At 45.4% G+C, this 24,403-nt stretch overlaps 1 protein-coding gene across 1 annotated transcript in view; it reads right to left on the bottom strand.

The window, feature by feature from the left end:
• LOC119185816 (uncharacterized) overlaps window positions 1-17,989 on the bottom strand; it is a 34,628-nt gene extending 16,639 nt beyond the window's left edge. The window contains exons 1-2 of the mRNA XM_075884661.1: window positions 17,891-17,989; window positions 13,565-13,709 (exon numbers count right to left, since the gene is read on the bottom strand). Coding sequence (XP_075740776.1) covers window positions 13,565-13,709; window positions 17,891-17,933 — 188 coding nt within the window. The 5' untranslated portion in view covers window positions 17,934-17,989. The remainder of the gene's footprint in view (window positions 1-13,564; window positions 13,710-17,890) is intronic.
• Window positions 17,990-24,403: the final 6,414 nt, after the last annotated feature.

Genomic DNA, 24,403 nt, shown 5'->3' on the forward strand with positions numbered 1-24,403 from the left:
AGCATGGTTTGAAGCTCGAGCAATTATACGCGAGAGGTGATTTCGAACTTGCAATGGACGCTAGGGACACAGGGACGCCAGGGACCACTACGTGGTCGCCAGGGAATAGGGCGCCCTAATGCCTGCACCTTTTCTGAAGGGTTGCCGGCTGTAAACCACGAAGTCGTTATGTTAATCCCATGTTTTGATTCTCGATAGTAATGTATGCTTGTACCACACAATATTAATGCAATATTACAACTTGTTTTATGACACCCGTATACAGAATACGTGTGTTTGTAACGGATATGGTTGTTCTTTTTGCTGCATTTCTGAGAAGATGGAGTCAATTTCACACTGTTTTAAAGGAGTCGCGTAGCTGTGTGTTAGAACAACAGCTTACCACGCAAACGGCCTGAGTTAAATCCTCTATCAAACCCGAAACATTTTATTACTTTATTTGCATTTTTCTCAACATCTCGGTTCCGAACAAGGTTCTTTTTCGCTATCAGCCAACGACGCCCACGCTGACACCAACGCCAGAATTCCTGCTAAACGAGCTCTTTAACGCCTTAGCCACCGCGTACTGACCAGAGGTAGCTGCGTCACTCACACTGCTCCGTCTCAAAGTCTACGACATTCGCCATTTGGTGCACGCAGGAAACAGACGCGTGCGCTCATCCCCCGTGTATCCCGGCCACAATCCAATCCAATCCAATGCAGGGCGCGGGGCGCGCACGTAACGTTCCATCTTCGTCAACGCCGTCTCAAAGTTTTTTTTTTTTTTTTATTCGCTAGGCTATGTATTCTGGCACTGTAGTCATACTGGAAAACTAGACTGAACGGTGCCTATTGCGTTAAAACAACACACGCACACACACACAAACTATACTTAGAGTACACTTGAGCTCCTGTTTCAAAAGTGGTACGTGATAGCGTACCCAAGCCCCGTGTCCATCAGCTCGTCTATTGCTGGCCTGTCTTCGCTTTCAGGTCATGCCCATGATGCTCACGATGACGCAAGAAAACGAACTTGTGCTCGACACCTTGCCCGTTTCACACTATTCGGGAATGCCTACTGTAAGGTTCCCACTCCACCATGATTTTTTATTGCGAAGCATTTCTTAGCGAACTTCGGTGATGTTGAGCGTATCTATCTATCTATCTATCTATCTATCTATCTATCTATCTATCTATCTATCTATCTATCTATCTATCCGCCTAAGACTTTTAGCTCTCCTGGCCCTTTCGATAACTGTATCAATACGACACTTGGCGTGGCACAACATGACTGCATGGAGAACATATTTGACTAGTCATAACATGAAAATCATGACATGTATGTCATTAATGTCATGATTTACATTTCAAGGTTCTGCAGCTCATGCGGTGGTTTCGTTGACATGCATGCATGTTGCAAAACTGGCATGGTATCGCATAATCGCATGGCCATCACAATAGACAGACGCAAACATGGAAATCATGACATGCGTGTCATGTAACAACGTGAGTACATGCCACACTCATTATGCGCTCACGGCCGTTTCGCTAGCGTCACATATACCGAATTTCGTGTTACGGTACGTAAATGGGTGACGAAGGTATGTGACTGGTGCAAACATGATAATCATGAGATGCATGTCATGTAACAACATGACTACGTCTCACACTCATGATGCACTCGCGGCTGTTTCGCTACCTTCACATATGCCAAAATTTGGAATTACGTCACGTGAATGAATGACGAAGGCATGTGACTGGTGGAAACATGATAATCTTGAGAAGGGTGTCATGTAAGAACATTAACACACGCCACACTCAAGGCGCCTATGCACTTCGACGTGAGCCGGCGCGCGTACGCGCTGGCGTTCGTTTTATCGCGTCACGCCGGCGATGCCAGGCCAGGTGCCGATATCCCCCTAGTAGAGATCGGTGGATCTGCCCACTGACCTTCATTGTGGATCTGTATGCCGTATACTTGCAGGTACGCGCCACGCTGCGTTGCATTAGAGAGTTTTAGTACTGCGTACGTTGCGTACGTGGCGGCGTTGCGTACGTAAGGACGCCACATTCTGCGTAGTGCGCATGCGCAGACCGCAACGCACACGTATCGCATTACGTACGCAGCCGCTACGTACGCACGCATGAGATGCGTGCGTGCGTACGTATGAGGTGATCGCGACGCTCTCGAACAAGTTCGCGACAGCGCGAGACTTCGTTTTGCAAAATGGTGACATCGAAGGCAAGCACCGACCGTCTCTGTGGCTTAAAATATGGCCATAATCTGGCTATAACACTTGCATTGGCTCACGTTGGCTGTCAACAACACGTGCTTCTATTCTGATATACCAGATGGCGCAACACGCTTCACGCTCGTTACGTACGCGGGTACTACGGCGTACTAAAAGGCGATTAGTGGCAAACGACTCCACGTAACGCAAGGCGCTTGCGTGATGCGTACGTAGCACTTTTCCGCAGTACTAAAACTCTCTATTGACGCATGCGCGTTTGAGCGCACACGACGTCCCTCCGTCACGAAGAGAGGCAGACGCGGTGCTGTCTAAGTAACGTCGTCGGCGTGAAATGTAGCATGTCGCATTTCACGCTGGTTGCCAACGGGCCGCGCTGACAGACGCTGGTCGCGCCGGTCGCGCCTGGCGTCACACTAGAGAGTGCTCGCATTTTGCTAGCGTGGCGTCGCTGCGCCCAACCTGCGCGTGCGTCAACGTTGCGTCGGAGTATATTGGGCCCTTCATGACACACTCGCCGCCGTCGCGCCACACGTACCAAATTTGGTGTCACGGGAAGTGAATAGACTACGAAGGTAAATGACACGTCCAAATATGATCATCATAATATGGATTTCATGTAAAACTTGGCTTCATGCTACGCTCATAGCATGCTCACGGCCGTTACGCTAGCTATACCAAAGTTGGTCATCAGGTGACGTTAATAAACGACGAACGTGAATGAAACGCCCAAACATGATAATCATGCCATGGAAGTTATGTACGGCATAATATACCTCCACCTCTTAACGGTGTGCTGATTTTAAAGAAACCTATCACCCTTCCTCATTTGTGCTTCGCATATCCTCGATTCCCCCTGTACGTGGGAGCTGCTAATTTTTTTTTCTTCGAAGCAGCTTCAAGCAATAGCATAGATGTCTTATTATGACGCAGCGAGCCTGCACTAGGTTCCAACTCGAGTGAAATGCTTTTAAGTTATGCACTGCTCAGCGAACTTCGGCGACTAAGAGCGTACCTATCTATCTATTTATCTAGCCGCCTATGACTTCTAGCTTTCCTGGCCGTTTCGACAATGATAAAGTTACCAAAATTGGTATGCAAAAACATGACGGTAGGGCGAGCATAAGTGACTGGTCATAACATGAAAATTATGACACGTATGTCATGAATGTCGTGGCTTACATTTCATTGTCTTGCTGCTCTTACAGTGGTTTCGTTCCCATGACATGCTGCGAAACTGGTATGGTATGACATGGCTGCATGGCGGAAATTAGTGACAGACCCAAACATGGAAATCATGACATGCCTGTTATACAAGTCACGACTAGACGCCACGCTCATGGCGCTGTCGCGGTCACTTCGCTGGCTTCATATATACCAAATTTGGTATTACGTGACGTAAATTGGTGACAAAGGTAACTGGTGCAAACATGATAATCATGATATGCACGTCATGTATGAACATTACATGCCATGCTCTCGCGACCGTTTCGCTAGCTTCACATATACAAAACTTGGTATTACGTGTCACGTACGGACGAAGAAGGTAAATTGCACGTCCGAACATGATAATCATGGCATGCGTGTCATGTAAAGCATGATTACATGCTACGCTCATAATGCGCTCGCGGTCGTTTCGCGAGCTTCGCATATATCATATTTGGTGTTACGTGTCGTCAATAGATGACGAAGGTATACGACTAGTTAAAACATGATAATCATTACATGTGTGTCATGTAAGTGCATGACAGCATAGCACGCTTATGATGCGCTCATGGCCGTTTCGCTAGCTTCACATGTACGAAATGGGGTATGACTTGACGCGAATGGACGACGTCTAAACACGCTAATCATCACATGTATGTGATTTAAAACATTACTATATGCTATGCTCATAGCGCGCTTGCGGCCGTTTTGCTAGTTCCACATATACCAAACTTGGTATCACGTGCGTGAATAGACGACGAAAGTAACTGGCATGTCTAAACATGATAATCATGTCATGTATGTCAAGTAAGGTACAACGTTCACCTCGTAACGTTGGGCTGATTTCAATGACATAACGACCTTCATTAGTGTTTCGCATGTCATCGATTCCCACTGTACGCAGGATCTGCCATTTTTAAAGACGATAGTCTTTCTTGGGGACCTTCAGCGCAAACGTTTTGGTATGTCTGTCTGAACATTTTTCTGTTTGTCCACTCTTAATGGCACCAGGCACTTGAAACGGCCGATCCCATCCACAGCACCCACCAATGTTGCTCAAGGTTTAGCGTTCATACTTGTGCAATTGTTAATTAAAAAGCAATTATTGCGCATATCTGGGGCAGCATAACAACACGTATATATTCTGCATGTGCGTATTTTACTAGAAAAGCCATACGTAAGTGATTTTAAATACCGTAGCGCTTATCACGCGCCGCTGACCATGCAAAGCTTGCACGGAAAGGCGAGTCTTTCTAACGCTTTGCTAAGACGAGACGGTGGTGGCACCTACCGGTCACCTTGCGTTCTACACCTTATCACCTAGGAGACGGGCGCACACACCCGTCCCAAAGCCACGCGCTTCGCTTTCCGAGAAAACAGCCAGATGGCGCTCATGTCTCACTTGTGACGTGACTTGGTGCGCTCGTTCGCCTCCACTGCACGCTCGAGGCACTCTAACGCAGTGCCTCCAGAATACCATCCACCGATTTTTAGATGCGGAAGCATCTTATACTCGCGCCTTGTAGTGTGCCGTCCACGCCGTCCGCACCGCTTCTCGAACATTCGACAGCTGACGCGCGCGCATGCGCCGTCGCCCACTCTTCCACCATCTGTGCATCCCTTCATCCTCTACACACCGCGCGCGCTTCACTCCTCCACCATCTGTGCACCCTTCCTCCTCTACACACCGCGTTCGACATCTACAATTCTCCTGATTCTCCAGTGGACGCGCATGTGGCGTCGCGCTTCGAGAACATTCAACAGCTGACAGTGCATGCGCCGTCGCGCTGTATATATACTCAAGGTCGGTGCTCGCTCGCTCAGTTGCCGCTCGTCGGTTGGTTTGTACGGCGCGTCGACGTCCAAGGTCGCGGTGAAATGAATTCCAACGAATCCACAAACACAATGATCGACGTCCCTTCGACCAGCGCCGCCCTTTCGCATACGTGTGTACGTGTTCACTCATTTAACACCCCCTCCTACAACCACGTTAACCAATTTAGCCATCGACCCAAGTAAGTCGCAATTTAACACCCCATTTCACAACCACGTTAACCAATTTAGCCATCGACCCAAGTAAGTCGCACTTTAACACCCCGTTAACCAATTATATGGTCCGCATCCTCCTCAGTGTTCCCCCGAGGGAAGCTGCGGGCAATTTTTTTGCGCAGAACATCAAATAAATGTTTTGTTCACTCTCTCCACACGCAAGACTGTCGTACGACATTTGCAGATTTACATGCAGATACGCGGCCAACTTTTAATTTGTATCTTTCTCAAATGTTTTGTTCGCAGACAACGTCAATTCTTAAGATACAATCACCACCACTGATACTGACGCCGATAGCCATAAAATTTTCTCAATTTGAAAGGACTTTATACACTCACCTTTCTACTTAACCATTGTCATTGATTACACTTTTTCCTCCCATCTGCCCTCCCTCGGTGTAGAGTAGCAGGCTAGAGCATGTTATCGCTCCCGCCGACCACTCTGCTTTTCTGTAAATAAGCATCTCGCTCTCTCTATCTGTGTGTGTGCGTGTTCGTGTGCGTGCGTGTGTGTGTGTGTGTGTGTGTGTGTGTGTGTGTGTGTGTGTGTGTGTGTGTGTGTGTGTGTGTGTGTGTGTGTGTGTGCGTGCGTGTGTGTGTGTGTGTGTGTGCGTGTGTGTGTGTGTGTGTCGCAATAACAGGAAAAGCTCTCCCACGAAATTTTTATATGGTAAGATGACACTAGAGGTGACGTCCAGTCCAGTAACAACATTGACATTGGCGAGTCCTCTCAACACGCTTGTTTCTGTAATATCATACTTTCCTTAAATTTTGCTATCACGCACCGGCCCTTCTAGGTGTACATCACGCGTTCTAAATTGTGTATATAGCAAAAGTGTTTGACGATTAAGAGTACTTGTTATTCTACCATAAGAGTGCAAAAAGCCATACCGTAAAATCTTCTTGATCGGTATGCTGTGTTTAGAAAAATGTTCGACGACTTAAAGTACAAGGTAGTCTACTATGGGAGGGCTGAAAGCCGTCCCTCGGGCCCCGCCACGGTGGTCTAGTGACTAAGGTACTCGGCTGCTGACCAGCCGGTCGCGGGATCAAATCCCAGCTGTGGGGGCTGTTTTTCCGGTAGAGGCGGAAATATTGTAGGCCCGTGTACTCAGATTTGGCTGCACCTGAAAGCAACCCGAAGCTGATGAAATCCGCGTGCTTGGGTGTTTTATTCGTCAAAGGCACAAAATTGAGACTATCCAGGGACCAAGTGGGCTGGATGGTTAATTTAATATCCAATGAAAAAAAAAGTTCCGCCTCTCCGAAGGGAATCGTGAGGAAATGCGAAGGAATCGCGTAGCATCCCTAACGGCGTTTCGTGCGTGATAAATGTAGAGTTTCATACAATAGCGCCTAAAGGAGAATCTGGCGGCGCATTCGTGTACCCACATTGTAATTATGGGAAGTACAGGCTTCGAACTGGATCGCATTTACCAGTGAACGTTCTACGGATCTTTTTCTACAGTTTCAGTTTCGTTCTTTGCGTAGAGTGGGCAAGGGGGTGGGTGTAAAGGACTGTAGCTGCACCTTTGTTGTTCAAAGAAGCTGAAAACTGCTAGGCCTCTCAATTTACTGCAATGCTGGAGCTGTATAAGTAGTGTTTGACAGTTTAAGAGATGCGTCACTTACTCACCGCTGCACATAGATGTAGGGTCCCATGCTAGTACAGGATATTACATTGAGTTCACATTGTTGTTAAGGCGTCTTGCCAAAACTCGGTGAAATCAACTGCAAAACGACGCTGACGTGAAGTAGTTGCACCGCCACGCTTTTTTTACTCGACTTTACAACAACACAAGAGGTGCGCTGGGGGCAGACCACTTGAACAGATGCACCTGGCATCGCAGCCGACAAAACGTCAAGCATTTCTCACCTAATACTGTTCTGTTATTTCTATAAATAGATATTGCATACTTTTTAGGGCAAAACAACGATGTTTATTTTGAAATATTGGAAAGAATAATTCATTATACCTTGATGCCAAATCAGAAACGCAATGGCAGAGCAATGCATATTCTGATGGTTACATTTGTCCAGGTTTCACATTTACGGCCTAGACACAAAAACGTTTTGCAATAAACTTTGCATAAAATGAAATGAAACAAGTTTCAATTAAACATACCTTCATATCACTTTGCTTTACACTCACCAAAAGCGTTGTGAATCGCAAAAACGTGATTCATTCGAAGCAGATCCGAAGCCTGTACTTCCCATAATTCCTATAGGGGTACAAGCGCCACTGAAGAATCCCGCGTTGACACTAGTGCCAGATTCCCCTCTATGTATTATTGTATGAAACTATATTGTGAGAACCCAGCGTTAAAAGAACGTTTTTTGTCTGTTACACCGAGCAGTAAATGGCACGGTTCACTGCACGTCGCGTTTCAGGGGCGAAGCTCCTTGAAGGGGTACTGACACAAAAAAATTTGGCCTCGCGTTTTTCTGCTGCAATGCGTTGCTGTAGGGCTGTTAGTCTTGACACGACCCAGTGTTTGCTGCAGCACGCAAAAGATAAATAATTACAGACCCCTCATTATCGACCAGTTTGAGTTTCGGTTTCAGAAAATTGCAAAAACTAGGTGAACTGTCACCACCTAGCGTGGGCAGCTCTTGACCACGTCAGCATAAGGAACTGCGACGCACTTCCGCACGATCCGCAACTAGAATTACTTTCGAATAGTAAACGGTACTGGAATGTCGCCAAACACTAAACTTTCTAAGCGTGTGCCACCAAGAAATATATACTTCGGGAACTAACTCGGCAAAAGAAAAATGGCGACTATGACGTCATCATAATTTGTTTTATTGACCGCAGCATGGTGACGTGAGGGAAGTTGGGGGTCTTTTCGGGGTCACCTCCGAGGGTGTCTATAGCGCTATAGAGTCGGTCGCTCACGCAAACTTCAAAATTAATTTAAAATACCTTTCAATTGCTATATTCGCTGTTGATATCTTGCAGATGGTATGCGAATGTTCACGAGAATTGGCCCCACAGGATTTCTCGGCCCCGAAATTTTGTGTCAGTACCCCTTTAAGCCGTAAGTCGTGCTTTCGCGATGTATATAGTAATCGTCGTCGTTGTAGGTAGCCACCTCTATCGCCGGACTAGGCACGCACGCACTCTGTTGAATTTAGGAGAAAACCCGCGCAAGGTAATCATAAATAAGAAGATTGTTGTTTCTGGTGAAATAACCTACAGAGGTGAGTATCGTTAATTTATACTCTAATAAAGTTTTCCTTCAACTTCATGCCTACTAAAAGAAAAATAGTAAAAGAAGGACCGTGCTTTGAGGACTATTTGACCAGGAAACGGCCAAGTTGAGCTCGCTGGGTGTAAGCTGTAAACACAAGGGCTGGGCCCTTAGAGTAATATCACTGTTTTAAGGTTGACAAATGAAAAGTTGCCTAGACAAACGAGGGGTGGGGGGGGGGGGACCATGGCTTCCCTATTTTCAGTCATGCGTCGGGATAGATTAGACGCCAGCATGTCTATTGAAAATCCTGTTTGATCACAACAAGAATGGGAATATCTGTTGAATTCACGGAACAACGCTTCTATTACATTTTCTCGGAAATGGCTGGTGTCCAAGGGTGATGCGCAGTGCGGCGTGAACCGCATTTGCGCAAATATGATCATGAGAAAATAAACGTTTATTTCTACAGCGAAGCTGCATGTGGCTGGGTTCAGTGTCAACAAAAAGTTGAGGGCAACATAATGAGACGAAAAGCACAACTGCTAGCAGGCTTGTTAAAAACATGTGCGGTAAATACCGGTTAAGACCACGCTCGAAGCGTCAAGAGCAATAGGCAAGATTGGCAAGACATTGCATTTCGCCTGAAGGAGAATTCGTGAAAAAAAAAATTGCCCGCAGCTTCCCTCGGGGGAACACTGAGGAGGATGCGGAAGCATGTAATTGGTTAACGGGTGTTAAATTGCGACTTACTTGGGTCGATGGCTAAATTGGTTAACGTGGTTGTGAAATGGGGTGTTAAATGAGTGAACACGTACGGCACGTATGCGAAAGGGCGGTGTTTTATTTATTGCGACGAACTTTGAGGACGATGGCTTTGTGGTCGGTAAAGTAAAGAGTGAGTACAAACCAACGGACGAGCGGCAACTGAGCGAGCGAGCGCCGACCTTGAGTATATATACAGCGCGACGGCGCATGCGCTGTCAGCTGTCGAATGTTCTCGAAGGAGAAGCGCGCGCGCGGCACAGATGGCGACGGCGCGACAGCACATGCGCTGTCAGCTGTCGAATGTTCTCGAAGGAGAAGCGCGCGCGGCACAGATGGTGGGCGACGGCGCATGCGCGCGCGTCAGCTGTCGAATGTTCGAGAAGCGGTGCGGACGGCGCGGACGGCGCACTACAAGGCGCGAGTATAAGATGCTTCCGCATCTAAAAAAGGAAAGTGCATTGCTGCTGAAATGCCTAACTTTAAAGGTGCGTACGATAAAGTCAGAATGGACATTCTTAGGACTCATTTAAAATTTAGTTCCTAGCTGTGGTCAGCTATGGATTGAAATTTTGTGCCACCCCTGTGCCATATGCTAAGCAGCGTCGCTGGTCATGATTTTCACAGGGTGGAACAGCTCGCACATTTTTTTAACAGCAAACCTGTTCTTGGTCGAGTGCAAGGAGGGTTAAACAAATTGACGGCAAATCCACGAGGTGAATGACGATGAGATTGGGCGAAGCTCCTGGAAGCAATACCATGAAATTTTCGTCTGTTTTCGCCAGGCGATATGCGCGCTTCCTCGCCTCGCCGCTTTCTATTGACGAACGTTTTCAAGATCTGCTTCGCGACGCGTTTGTGTGCCTCGGCCTCTCGTTCCCGTACGAGAGTATCCTGCTGACGCTGACGTGCCGCTGCAGCATCTTGTTCACGTACGGCGGAATCTTGCCGACGCTGCCTTGCTGATGCGGCTTCTTGTTGCCGTACAGCAGAATCTTGGCGGCGACGTCGCGCAGCTTCCCGGCGCGCTTCGGCCTCGCGTGCTCTCACTTCAGGGTCCTGTCTGAGAGCCCACGCCGCCACTGCCCGGCGCGCCCACCTTTCGGCATCCTTATCCATACGAGCACACACCGACGGCAACGAGCATCGACACTTACAAACCTGTATCAATATGCTTTTGATTATAAAACCATTGCTTTAGAAAACCCCTGGCGTCTTTCGTTAAGCAGCTGGCGTCTTCTTTTTAGTTTCGCTTAAGAAACATCTGGCGTCTTTTCGTTGTCCTTTTAGAAAACATCTGACGTCTTCCGTTGGTTTACTTCATCAATCAACGGCGTTTCGAACAAAAAATTTTTATTAGATGCGGAAGCATCTTATACACTCGCCTTGTAGTGCGCCGTCCGCGCCGTCCGCACCGCTTTTCGAACATCCGACAGCTGACGCGCGCGCATGCGCCGTCGCGCCGTCGCCCACCATCTGTGCCGCGCGCGCTTCTCCTTCGAGAACATTCGACAGCTGACAGCGCATGCGCCGTCGCGCCGTCGCCATCTGTGCCGCGCGCGCGCTTCTCCTTCGAGAACATTCAACAGCTGACAGTGCATGCGCCGTAGCGCTGTATATATACTCAAGGTCGGCGCTCGCTCGCTCAGTTGCCGCTCGTCGGTTGGTTTGTACGGCGCGTCGACGTCCAAGGTCGCGGTGACATGAATTCCAACGAATCCACAAACACAATGATCGACGTCCCTTCGACCAGCGCCGTCCTTTCGCATACGTGTGTACGTGTTCACTCATTTAACACCCCCTCCTACAACCACGTTAACCAATTTAGCCATCGACCCAAGTAAGTCGCAATTTAACACCCCATTTCACAACCACGTTAACCAATTTATCCATCGACCCAAGTAAGTCGCACTTTAACACCCCGTTAACCAATTATATGCTCCGCATCCTCCTCAGTGTTCCCCCGAGGGAAGCTGCGGGCAATTTTTTGTTTAATCACGCACAGGAGAAATCTCACCAGGCACTACATTGTAGTTAAACAATGGCTGCTACTGGAAATGAGAGACAGCAGGAGTCAGCTTTTAACACTTCTACTTCTACTATCGTTTCATACTAGAACATGCCAATGGCTGCAAATGGGAAATGAGAGATGGAAGAATTCGGCTTTTAGTTAACGCGCACGCTGCGATTTTTTTATTGTTCAACAACGCACAGAAGATATCTCCCACCGGCACCACCTTGAAGGTCAAAATGTAAGACTGGTTACACACTAGTACTACTACTACGAGGGACGATTGGGTGTCGCTATAAGGAGCTTCGCCCCTAAAAAAATTTAATCTTCTTTCGTCGAGTGTTTTATGTCGGAGATCCATGGTGACACAGGTGTGTGTTACATACATTGAGTCAAACCAAATACTCAGAACTGCTCCATTAAATATGAAGGCAGCAGTGAGCTTAACTAACGGGTATCTGCCACAGAAATCTGTGTGGCCTGTCCGAAAGCTGTCATTATCATAGATGCACATGTGCTACGAAATCATGCGCGAGTCTTCGTCACCTCCACTGAAAAGGAACAACTCAGCCCAACAAATGGCGTGTGCGTTACCACAGTCACACCCCTATCGCGTGATACTTCGTGGTTATGATAAGTGGTGGTTATACTACCACCTCAAAGCTTAACAAAGGATCTTCAATTAGGAGCTAGGCAAGACGCATCTGAAAGGCTCACAAGATATATGAATGCGATAGCCTGTTGAAGAAAAGGATACCAGCTTCGCTGTGTCATCAATATCCGCGTTGCGGCGCTGGTTTAACACTTTTCAAAAGGCTTGGTATATACGTATAAATAGTGCTCCTATCTACGCTGCTTTGAAGTGCATACAGAAGCATTCGCCCCGTACTTGAGGTAACATGATTGGTAGAAATTACACGATGATAAATCCCTCTCTTCAGCGTTTGTCATTACACTCTTTGCAGTACAGAAGACATCTAAATTATGTCGCGTGACGTCCTCTGGTGCTGCGGTACTGTTTGTGATTCTATCTGCGTTACTCTTTATAACATCAGTAAACGTGGCACGAAAATCAGTCATATTTATCGATTCACAGTCCGCTGCAGCGTCGCTTGAAAGTGATGTAAAAACTTCTTTAAAAGCTTCGCTTTTATATGAGACCCTATGATAACAGTCAAAAGTAACAACAATGAACCACGTGATCGAATTTCAATAAATATAAAGCCACTGCAGTATTCCAGGACACACTGCAGCCGACACCACATCAAATAGGGCCCACAATAACGATGAAACAATTGCCCTCAAAATTTCACACATTGAAATCCATCTACTCCTGCGACAGATAGCCTGTAGCGTCAGCAAAGACAACAGGTTCAGTGAAAAGTCGGAAAGTACGGACACATATCTTATTGACCATTGCTTAAAACTTAGGATTCTATCAGAGCTGCGGTAAATTGGAAAATTTGAGATGTTAGTTGACTGCTTACGGCTTGGTACAGCGTTTACGCCACACTTCCTACACAGAATACAGCGTGCGTCTAGTACAAACTGTTCCTGCCACCACCTTGACGAAGGTGTACATCACCTGCTTCTGGAGTGCCCAAAATATGGGACAAAAAAATGTATTACGAGCAAGTTTGCAACCTTTATATAGGGGGTCCTTCCGAGTGAAAAAAAAATACTAGGCCCATGGTCAACTGCACGTCTTGAGAAATAAGCAGCTGTCGCCTTCAAGAAGTTTCTAGAAGATTGAAATATTTTATAGCAACATTCATCTACTGTATGGAATGCCGCCTTTTCCTTCATACCATAGAAAATGTGTAATATTGAGATAGTATGTCTGATTTGTGTAATCATTTGTCTATGTGCGAATTTACCTTGTCTGTGTGGAACTTTGTACATATGAACCTATTAGACGTATCTGAACTGTCATGTGATGTTTCACTGTCTTGTATTTTCACATAGTTTTACTGTCTTGCATTTATGCCCTTATTGTTTTTTCTTACGACATATTTTGTCTGCTAAGTGAGAAGCAGTAGCCGGTGCTACCGTTATGGCACCAACGGTCTTCTATTTGATCATTTCAATAATGAAAAAAAAAAGTTACGTACCTGCAGAAATCTTCCCGGTCAGCGTCCGTTTCCGGTACCTTGTTTCCCGTGGCGAACAAAAACAGGCCAGCGGCGCAGTTGTCCAAAGAACGGATGTAGCACTTGTCACACGAGGGGGGTAATGCCGTGCACTTGGCGACGAGCGCTGCATACGCCCAATCAAAGAACGAAAGTAGCAAAAAATTAATGCAACAAGCTGAGCTATAGTTGCTAATGTATTGTAAAATAGCGCGTAAAAAAACATCTATACGGAACAAGCACCCGACGTGTTGTCTCTTGGTGTGTTCACATGTTTGTTTGTTTTTGTTTTTCGCGCTCTTTTACATTGTAAAGGAAAGTTATGTAAGCCCTGCACTAATGGTGTCAAGTCTTGTGGAAGTGTGGAGATGGGCAGCCTTCTTTTTTTTTTCCATTTGGTTTGCTCTTTCTTTCTTTTACTCTTCTCCAGCTTTCTGTCTTTAGTTCACTATTTCTTTATATTCACTCTTACTTTAATGCCTATTCTTTTCTCTTTATTTCTCTCCTTTTTTATTTCTCGCTTGACTAGTTTTTTTTGCCATTTTTATATGAACTTCTGCCTGCTTTACGCCAAGTGGCGACAGTGCATTACAGTCTGGGCCCACAAAGTGCTTCCTATTTAGCAAAAGAGCATGCAAGGAGACCAACTATATAGGTGTCCCGCGGCTCGCCCGAACTGAGGTTTATGCAATGATATGACCCACTGAATAGTGTCGTCTTCTCGCGGAGACATTTGTGTAGCACTACTTCTTTAATATACGTCTTCGATTGTGACGTGCTAATTTGCCTTATATATCACAGGTTTAGGTTTTCATTTAATTTACTGTTTTTTACAAGAAAGTTTCTGTGATATCTTAAATGATGGCGACATATTTTTTCTTGATATACAAACAACAACCAAGCGCAGGGTGCTATGAAAATTTAGTGGGATTGTCGTCGAACGCCGGGATTGTTGTCGTCGAGCCCCCCAACCAGAACCTTGGCTCCATCAATATTTTTTTATTTAAGAACTCATCTTCCAAACCGCTTCGAGTGGGTCATTTTATGGTACTTGTTAATGCGAACTTGCACGCATACGTATATTTTGCATGCCTTCTATCCTATAGGCAAGGAGTAGGTAGGCACTGCAGGTCATCTCAACGAGGAGAGGAAGAGCACGCCGACTAAGGAATACAATACCGTTCAAACAAACACAGCAACAAATGCCATGGGACATTTACAAACAACTTAAAGCAAAAATCGGTACGCGCAGCCAGATAGTTCGCATAACATATGCATTGGTACGTCACAGCGTACGGAATTTTTCAAAACAAAAATGTACCATCAAAAATCATCTACGATAGGAAAAGGTGGGAAAATATAAGGAAAAAAATGGCAGGGAGGTTAAACAGTCTATAGGTAGCCGGTTTGCTACCCTGCGCATGGGAGGGGAATGGGGAGAAGAAAAAATAGAGAGGAGAGAGAGAAGAGAAATAGACACAGCACATTAAGCAGCACACGCGCGCACACTCAGTCATAGTCCAGTCTTGTCTTTCACGGTGTGTGACATTGCTGTGCTGTTACAGCCGCTTGTTTAAGCCCATGTTGCGTAGGAATTTCAACAGTGCTTTTTTGTCAGTGCACGCAAGAACGGACGCCAGTGACTGTTTCTGGATTTCATAAAACGGACAGATGCACATGATGTGGTGTAGCGTCTGTCCCTAGCAAGTGGATAGTCACCAGCAATTGCAATTGTTGCCTTGTTGACGTACAACTGGGCAGATTAAGGCACACTCTCAGTGCTTGGGCTTGAACTGCCTGTAGAACACGAACATTGGTCTTGCAGGTATTGCTTAGCACGGGCAAGCTATATCTCAGGAAACCGAGAAACAGGGCTCGGTGAAGTTCCATAATTGCGCCTACTGACATCCCCCACGTCTTTCCTGCCGGGAACTTGAACAATCAGGAAATAGTGGTCAGGCGCTTCTTCATAAAGGCCACATGCGGACTCCAACAGAGGTCCCTATCACTAATGATGCCTAGAAACCGGTGGCTTCTGGCGTACGAAATTGGTCGCCCACTGATTGAGATGACGTAAGTGGTCCTTTCTATGCGAGTGAAGGCCTCCAGCATGCTTTTTTCTGGTGATATACGATAGGGATGTGCATTATACATTGCTAGTTTTTTAAAGTAGCACAATTTACGCTGAGGGTAACATTTGAGCAACGCTGATTGTTTTTCAAGTGATTCTGAGGTGTTTTCTTGACAATGCGGAAATAGCCAAGAATCGGCAGATAGGTAAATTGCACCATGGACTTCCCTGTGCCCTGCTACCCTGCCCTTCCCCAGTACAAGGTAGCAAACTGGAACTTATTTTCTTATTAACCTTCCAGCCTTCCTCTCTGTCTCTCTCTCTCTCTCTGTATCCATTGAGTAAAGCATCTTAAAATCTGCAAATATTTCATTTAGGTTTCAAGGAACGCAAACAACAAGGACAATGAACGCAATAGTATGGGGATTATTTTTTTCGGAGAGCTCCAACTTCACCAGCAATATTGTATTGAGTGCACTGCAGCTTCAGCATCATCTAGTGAAATGTTTTTAAACGGTATCGAACAAAACATGTATAATATAATGTAGTGACAACAAAGAAAACAGAAGCTGCTGAAGACCCTTTCTCTAATAATTTTTTTTGAGATTTATTGTCCTAAAACCAAGATATTGTTATGAGAGATGCCGCAACGGAGGGATTTCGTATTTCCGACTACCTGGGTTCTTCCAATAGGCACCTAAATCTGAAAAAAAGGGCCCCAAACATCTTCGCTTCCGCTGAAAGGTCTTGTTTTTTTTTTCAATTTCTTTTAAAGAAGATTTGATTTGACACAATGCAATTAACTAAGTGTAATATACAAACTTACACAAAAACTTATTTTGGTAATCAGGCGTCCGGAATAATAGTGCGATTCATACCGATATTCTGGCGGTTACAGCTTTGTATTAAAAAAAAGTGTGTTCCACGCTCGCCATCTTAGCTGCCAGTGGCGCTGACGAACGCTCCCTCACATATATGCACATCATTAATTGATGAAGTCTACGAGAGGACGACCACTTCTGTAGATGTAGATGCAGCGCCTCATTCGGAAGTTGCAGTTTTGGTCAATGACGGCTGTGAGTTGTAATGTCAAAAACTTTAATCTCTTCACCTTCATATGAGTCCTTTTAAAGTGCCTCATTCGAAGGTTGCAAGTTTGGTATATGACGGCTACAAGTTGTGCTTTCAAAATTTTATTTTATTCGCCTTCATATGAGACCTTGTAAAGTAAAGGAGTATTTTCAATGCATTCATACGGTCTCATATGTAAATGAATAAACTAGTTTTTTTATTTTTTTTAACACAAGCAATAGCCGCCATGCGCCAAACTTGCAGTTTCCGAATGAGGCGCTGCATCTACTGAGCTACAGAGGTAGTCGTCCTCCCGTAGACTTCATCGAGAATATATGGGGCATATAAGTCTGGGAGTGTTAGTCAGCGCCTCTAATAGCTAGGAAGGCGAGCGTGGAACATAGTTTATTTTTATATAAGAGTGGGACACCAAAACGTTGTTGTGAATTGCGCTATTATTCCTGACGCATTATTACGGAAATTGGTTTTTGTGTAAGTTTATAGGTTACATCTCGTTAATTTCATTATGTGCCACAAAATCAGTGATAAAAGGTAGACTATATACCTGCGAAAATATTATCAGCTACTTACACTAATGAAACTCAACCACCTTTAGTTACGCTGTCGGTCAAGGAAAATTCGATAGCATTCTGTGTGGTCTATAAAAACCGTTCTTGGCACCACCATTCGGAAACAAGCAACGATGGAGATGTAGTTTCAAGAAATACGATAAAGCTCTGAATTTCCCGAGCAGACCAGTACTAACTAAAGATTTCTCGTGTCATGTGAGGTCACTCTAGTATTCTGTTATATTAAAGCTTTCGTATTAGACTGACGCTGTTTATGCAAAACGCACAGAGTAAATGGCACTAGCGTGCCTTCTAGCAAGGCGCTTTGGGCCATCTTAGCGAGGTCTTGCTTGATTACACTCTATTCTGACTCCCATCATGGCAGGCATGTGATTCTTTTTTTTTTGTCGCAATGCGGTTCCTGCTAAAAAACTCTCGAACTGTTTTCCAAGCACAACTTCACTGTCTCCACGTCTCCGCTGTGGCACATTGGCTACAATGCTCGTTTGTTCGCTCAGAGGGTGCGTGTTTTATACCGGCCATGTAGGCAGCATTTTCAAGAGAATATTTAGAGACACTTAAAAGAAGGATGCTTACCAATGAGTAGCAAGCTGCGGGTCATAGCTCGACGCTCGGCCATTTTCGGTTCCCACGAGAACGGCAAATGTGATGCTTCGACACGAATTCTTCTCTGAACGATGAACTGGCGTCGACGTATCGTCAGGATCGACTACAGGTGCGTTTATATATATGGTCACCAAAGGCGGACCAATAAAAAGCCAGCCAAGAGAGTCGGTAACGTGGAAGCTCTCACTTTTCCAATGGACGTGTAATGAGCTTCGCCTTACGCCACTCAGTGCGATTCACGGAAAGGCAGATATTATTTCATTTTTATTTATTTCCTGTACCTCAGTTTCGCTTTCTATTTCACGCGGGCGGGCTTTCAACGGTGTAGCACGGGACGCGCTCGCTTGCTGAAAGTGAAAAGCACACGCGCCTTTGTCCTCCTGTTCGTGCAACTTCTGTCATCTCGACTCAAGTTTCGTAGAATGGCATCGCTACGTTGTTTCCAAGAGGAGCTCGAAACGGTATCGCATCTAGAGCCTGCAGAATACAAAATAGAACAAAAAAAGCAATACATATGGCGACGGCGAAAAAACGCTGCTTTCAACGTTTGTATTCTGGAAAAATAGTTAACCATGCCAAGCTGGCTAGGCTGTGAGGAAATCTCGCTTACATGAAGCGCGGGCGAACTAATCCCGAGGCTGCGCTGGGTACAGTTGTTGAGACCAAGTGATTGTTGAGATCAAGTCGTTGAGACCAAGCAGTCGTTGAGACCAAGTGACAGCCTTCAAGTGCTTCGGCAAAACTATCGCTTCCGACGTCGTTTTCAACGCCGTGAGATTGTGTAAACAAAACAGTGGCCGAATGAAAATATTGCTGTTTGTTTTCTTGTTTCCGAAACGAAGGCAGGAGATCGCAATAGAATGGGAGTATTATAACGCTGTGATCACTAGAGCTCTCACCTCATCACAACGAGAACAAAGAGTAGAGGCAACAATAAGAGCCACACATTTAAAAAATATATTAATTCAAGTGGCTCCACAAGTGCGATTAAAAACACTGCGAAAAAATTGTTGTTGAAGAGCAAGAATGGTTCCGCGAACGAGGGTATTAGTGGCGAACATTGCAGGAACACACGCAACGATTGCGAATTGTACCTTCTCGTGTACTAAAATATTTTCAAAAATGATTCTTAAAGGAAATATTATTTGCTAACATTGCTTTGTAACATAAAAAAATAACTTCTTGATTGATATGTAGGGTTTAACGTCCGAAAACCACCATACAATTATGAGAGGCGCTGTAGTGGAGGGCTCCGGAAATTCTGACCACCTTGGGTTTCTTAACGTGCACCTGAATCTGAGCACACGGGCCTACAACATTTCCGCTTCCATCGGATGTGCAGCCGAGGCAGCCGGGATTCGATCCCGCGACCTGCGGGTCAGCAGCCGAGTATCTGACTGATATGTAGGGTTTAACGTCCCAGAACCACCATATGATTATGAGAGACGCCGTTGTGGAGGGCTCCGGAAATTTCGACCACCTGGGGTTCTTTAACGTGCACCCAAATCTGAGCACGCGGGCCTACAACATGCCCCGCCGCGGTGGTCTAGTGGCTAAGGTACTCGGCTGCTGATCCGCAGGTCGCGGGTTCAAATCCCGGCTGTGGCGGCTGCATTTCCGATGGAGGCGGAAATGTTGTAGGCCCGTGTGCTCAGATTTGGGTGCACGTTAAAGAACCCCAGGTGGTCAAAATTTCCGGAGCCCTCCTCTACGGCGTCTCTCATAATCATATGGTGGTTTTGGGACGTTAAACCCCACAAATCTTTTCTAATCGGGCCTACAACATTCCCGCCTCCATCGGAAATGCAGCCGCCACAGCCGGGATTTGATCCGGCGACCTGCGGGTCAGCAGCCGAGTACCTTAGCCACTAGACCACCGTGGCGGGGCTGCAGCCGAGTATCTTAGGCGCTAGACCACCGCGGCGGGGCAAAGAAAAAAAGTTTAACTTGTAAAGTTGAAGTATAATTAGGCCTAGCAAATCGCGTGTTGCGCGAGGTGCTCAGAGCCGTTCACTCTTATCGGCACACCAGCCGCCAAAGTTGATATCTGCTGTTCACCCTTGGATCAAGTGTGAACCATACACTGGCTGACGAGGGCGCAAATTTAAATTGACGATGAGCAGTTCTGTAACCGCTGTGAAACCTGCTCAAGGAATCATGTTTGAAAACGTCGATGCAGGCCGCACAAAGATTACATTGCTAGTTTGTCTTTGTGCCTAATAGTGTCACTATTACACGAGTGCTTTCGGAGCAGTTGCTTGTAAAAATAATTTCCAGACATTCTTGGTGAGCCCCCATCATGAGCGAAAAAAAAAGGGTATAGATGCATGTTTTTTCAAAGTATATTTCGTAACATCACTCGTACTAACCGGTACCTTTTCTTGCCCAATCTTGCTTACGTCTCACCCCGTCCTGATTATGCCTACAAGATCAAGAAGATGAGATGTAGAACGAACACCTTCAGGATGGAGTTTTTTTTTCTTTCAGAACAATTCGTGAGTGGGACAAAATGCCTAGCAACATTATCTCTGTTGCCTTGTCACGGTGGTCTAGTGGCTAAGGCACTCGGCTGCTGACCTGCAGGTGGCAGGATTGAATCCCAGCTTTGGAGGCTGCATTTCCGATGGAGGCGGAAATGTTGTAGGCCCGTGTGCTCAGGTTTGGGTGCACGTTAAAGAACCCCAGGTGGTCGAAATTCCCGGAGCCCTACACTTCGGCGTCTCTCTTATCCATATGGGGGTTTCGAGACGTTAAATCCCACAACTCAATCAATAAACATTGTCTCTGTTATCTCCCCTGAAGTGTCTGCTTCACCTTTGCAGAACTTGCATTGTGAATAGTCCTCGTGATTTTCTATGCGATGTTTGCTCGTGAGCTTTAGCGCTCAATATGTTGTGCTGTTTCGCGTTTTCTTTGTGCATTTGGCTACTTACTGCTGTACAGTATTTGAACAACTTGCTTTTGATTGGACTTGTGAGTGTTGTACCCCCCTCCCCTTTTCCATGCAATGCCAAAAAGCGCTCTGGGCATTGTAATAAAAACTTGCAAAGCAGAATTATTGGCAGGCTTTATCACGGATGCCGCTTCTGACCAATGAAACCCGAATGTTTGTTTGTAGCCGAAAAAAAAGTTGAAATTCAAAGGGGGCTCATTTTATTTGTTAGACATGATAAAAATGATAACTAACAGACAATGATTCCAAGAAAAGTATAGATCTTAATAGTAGTAATTGTAATATAAACATGACAATTACTGCTTATAGCATCCCCTATACTTTCCCTAGCATCATTGTCTGTTAGTTGTCATTTCTCGCAGGAACTAATTTTCATAACTCCTCCATATTTTGCCGATTATTTTTACCCCATACATTCCTACATTTGGACCACTTTTCTGAAGACATCGCAACTACTAACAATCAACAAATTTGTAATCAGATTAACATTGTGTTATTGAAGCTTGCACGTTATGTTACAATTGCTTATCACTTACATTTTGATCATACTTGTACTTACGAAATAAAAAGTCATAATGTTGGAAATAAGGAAACGTTCCCGTTGTTGTTTCATTGTTGCAATCGCTACCTTTACGGACGCCCAACGACAAACACTATTGCACGTTAGTAAAAAAAGCACATAATGGTTGAGAAGGTCTCATATTCACGCGATTTTCGCTGCTGACAGCTGAGACTCATCAACGTATTTTCAGTGTGACAGAATCGTCGCAAGTTTTAAGGGTAAAAAACTATCTCTCGCAGACTTGTTGGCACACGCATTCTAACGCATGTGTCATACATGCAGTATTTTCTAAAAGAATGGAACAACACTGATAAACCTCTCACCCATTTCTTGCGCGTGCTGTGTCCAAGAACGTGGGTTTTTCCTGGTGCGTTTTCGGCTTTTTCGTCAGCCTCAGAAACGATCATCCTGAAGCCGAGCCTCAGGCCTTACAAATGGCGTACGAAGGGCGTAAACACATTGCTTTCATACGGCTGGCAGTGGCCAAAGTCTAGCCGTGCAGTTGACAGCACGTGTTGTACTTGAGAAACATATATTACCTTGCCTGGGAGACTTATTTTCAAGGAACCCGTATGCCTTCCTAAACAGAGAGTCACTATGATGGCGCTTACCTAGTTGATGGACACCTTCTCTACAGCTACGTAGAGCTTGGCACGCTTTTGATTCCAGCGTTTGAAAGGCGTGTTTCTGCGTTAGTCTAAGGTCACAGGCAGCATGCCATCTTCACACGTCCAAAGAGTGGGGTTACTTTAAACTTCCCCAATAGTTTCAACATTCTGACCAAAAATATATACGATTAAACTATGGGTAACAATTTGTGGGAGCGCGTGAACGAATGACATTTGGCTCACTGGTGGTGTAGTTGCTCTCATCTAGTTTGACCTTTGTTATATCTATGTCTACAGTGGTCTTAATCAGGGTTGCCATTAGTGGCCACCCTTCAACAAATTGGATTTTTAAGACTTTGTCTGTCGGAAAAGAAATTAGAAAACAAATACCGCAGGCCTCAATTGGCTGCTCTTTCTTCAGTGCCCTTTGCAGAACATCCCAGTAAAACACTGCGCTCTAGCAGCCAATAAAAACACGGTGGCGCTGGAAACTTATTTTGCAAAGGGACCCTATACAGGCACCACGAATGGCAAGGAACAGCGTTAGCCTGTGTAACATAACGGGGCATAAATTAGCAATCCCAAGCAGTCATCACACAATGCCAATAGCACAACCTGAGTGTGGCCTCCTACTTACTCAGAAGTGCGCAGACGTACTTCATTGTCATTGCCTACAAGTACCATCTAAAGTGGACATAATACTTTACAAACGTGTAGTGGGTACCTAGCGCATTTCTGGAAAGGCAGATAATGGCGTATTGGTTGCAGTCCTACTTCACGAAAAAATAATATTCACGGCTTCGTACTCGGTGCCTTTGGGAAACTCAAAACTTCTGGCCTTGCCATAACACGAAGTTGCACGGACATTTAGCATCAGGCGAAATCGTAAGCGTCCACGATTGTTTTCGTAGATAACACACACAGAATTCGCGCTTTTCTGTCTTGTCAGACGCGTGTGTCCGAGCTCCCACCGCCAGTAGGTTCGTGCTTACGCAACAAGGCAGTCGCAGCGCGGGAAGTGCTTGCAAATACGGAGTGGCAAAGTTCCGTGCGTGTTGGTGAACACATGGCTAGCACACCATTTATGGTGATGTTACGCAAATGTTTCTAATAATGGTATGCAGTGCGTGTTCTCGTGTGCACCTGTCAAAAAAAAAGAGATTCGCTATAGAATGAAGCTGGACTGTGCACCTTGAGTCAGGCCAGACTATGTGCAGCTGTACTGAATTATATCAACTGCACTACTAAAATGTGGTCGGTTGCTTAAAGGGCAATCTGCTTTCACTGTTCATATTTCAGGTTTATTGACTGGTTTGTACCAAAAATACTCCATTTGACAAGCTCTCTATCAATACTTATAAGCTATATATGGGAACACTAAATTTATAATAAATTATTTTTTTCAACTCACGTGTGGCTTGAAGATCCAAGCATTGATTGACTGATATGTGGGGTTTAACGTTCCAAAACCAATACATGATTAAGAGAGACGCCGTATTGGAGGGCTCCGGAAATTTCAACCACCTAGGGTTTTTTAAGGCGCACCCAAATCTGAGTACACGGGCCTACAACATTTCCATTTCTATCGGAAATGCAGCCGCCACAGCCGGGATTTGATCCCGTGACCTGCTGGAAGATCCAAGCAAGAGAAGAAATATTGCGTTCATTGCTATGTTCTTCTTTATTCAAAATGCTACTATGTTTGTTTTTTCAATACCAAAAAGTTTACTGATGCCACATGTGTTTTAGTTTCACAACAAAACAAATCTGCATTGCTACAGTCTAATTGACCTTGAGTTCTGGCTCCATTAAAAGTCTACTCAATGGCAGCCCAGGTGTATACCTACGCAATTTTTTTTTCTCTCGCTGTAGTAAATATGACTGCTCTGTGTATCTGTATTCCTATGGCATTGCATCTATCGGTTTCACTGCTATTGTGAGTGAGAAGGACATCATTGTGCGCCATACATCTAAGTTATGAAAAGATATTGGACGCAAAATGCAAAGAGAGATGGCGAGGGTCACTCCTGTTGTTAAATGGGAAAGAATAGTCGGTACGTGCGGATAAGGCTTACGTTGTCTAGCGTATTTTTACGGAGGCTATAGACAGAGCTTATCGTTGACTCTGTCAATAGCATTGTAGCAAGCTTCGAACTGCTCAGTCAGTTAAAGAACTTTATTGAAGTCTTCAGTGGCAAATTCTCCTTAAAGAGTAAGTTCATCTGAGGGCCGCCCTTACGGGGGTAGGGGCAGGGTGAGCCCCACCGCCAGCTCCTGGGTCCTCTGGACCACCCGAAGTAGTACGTTGTATTCCGTGCTGGTGAGGGCCGATTTCCAGGTTTCAGAAGAGTTGATTGAGC

The sequence above is a fragment of the Rhipicephalus microplus genome, unplaced genomic scaffold (genome assembly GCF_043290135.1).
Source record: "Rhipicephalus microplus isolate Deutch F79 unplaced genomic scaffold, USDA_Rmic scaffold_42, whole genome shotgun sequence".
In the NCBI taxonomy this organism is placed as follows: domain Eukaryota; kingdom Metazoa; phylum Arthropoda; class Arachnida; order Ixodida; family Ixodidae; genus Rhipicephalus; species Rhipicephalus microplus.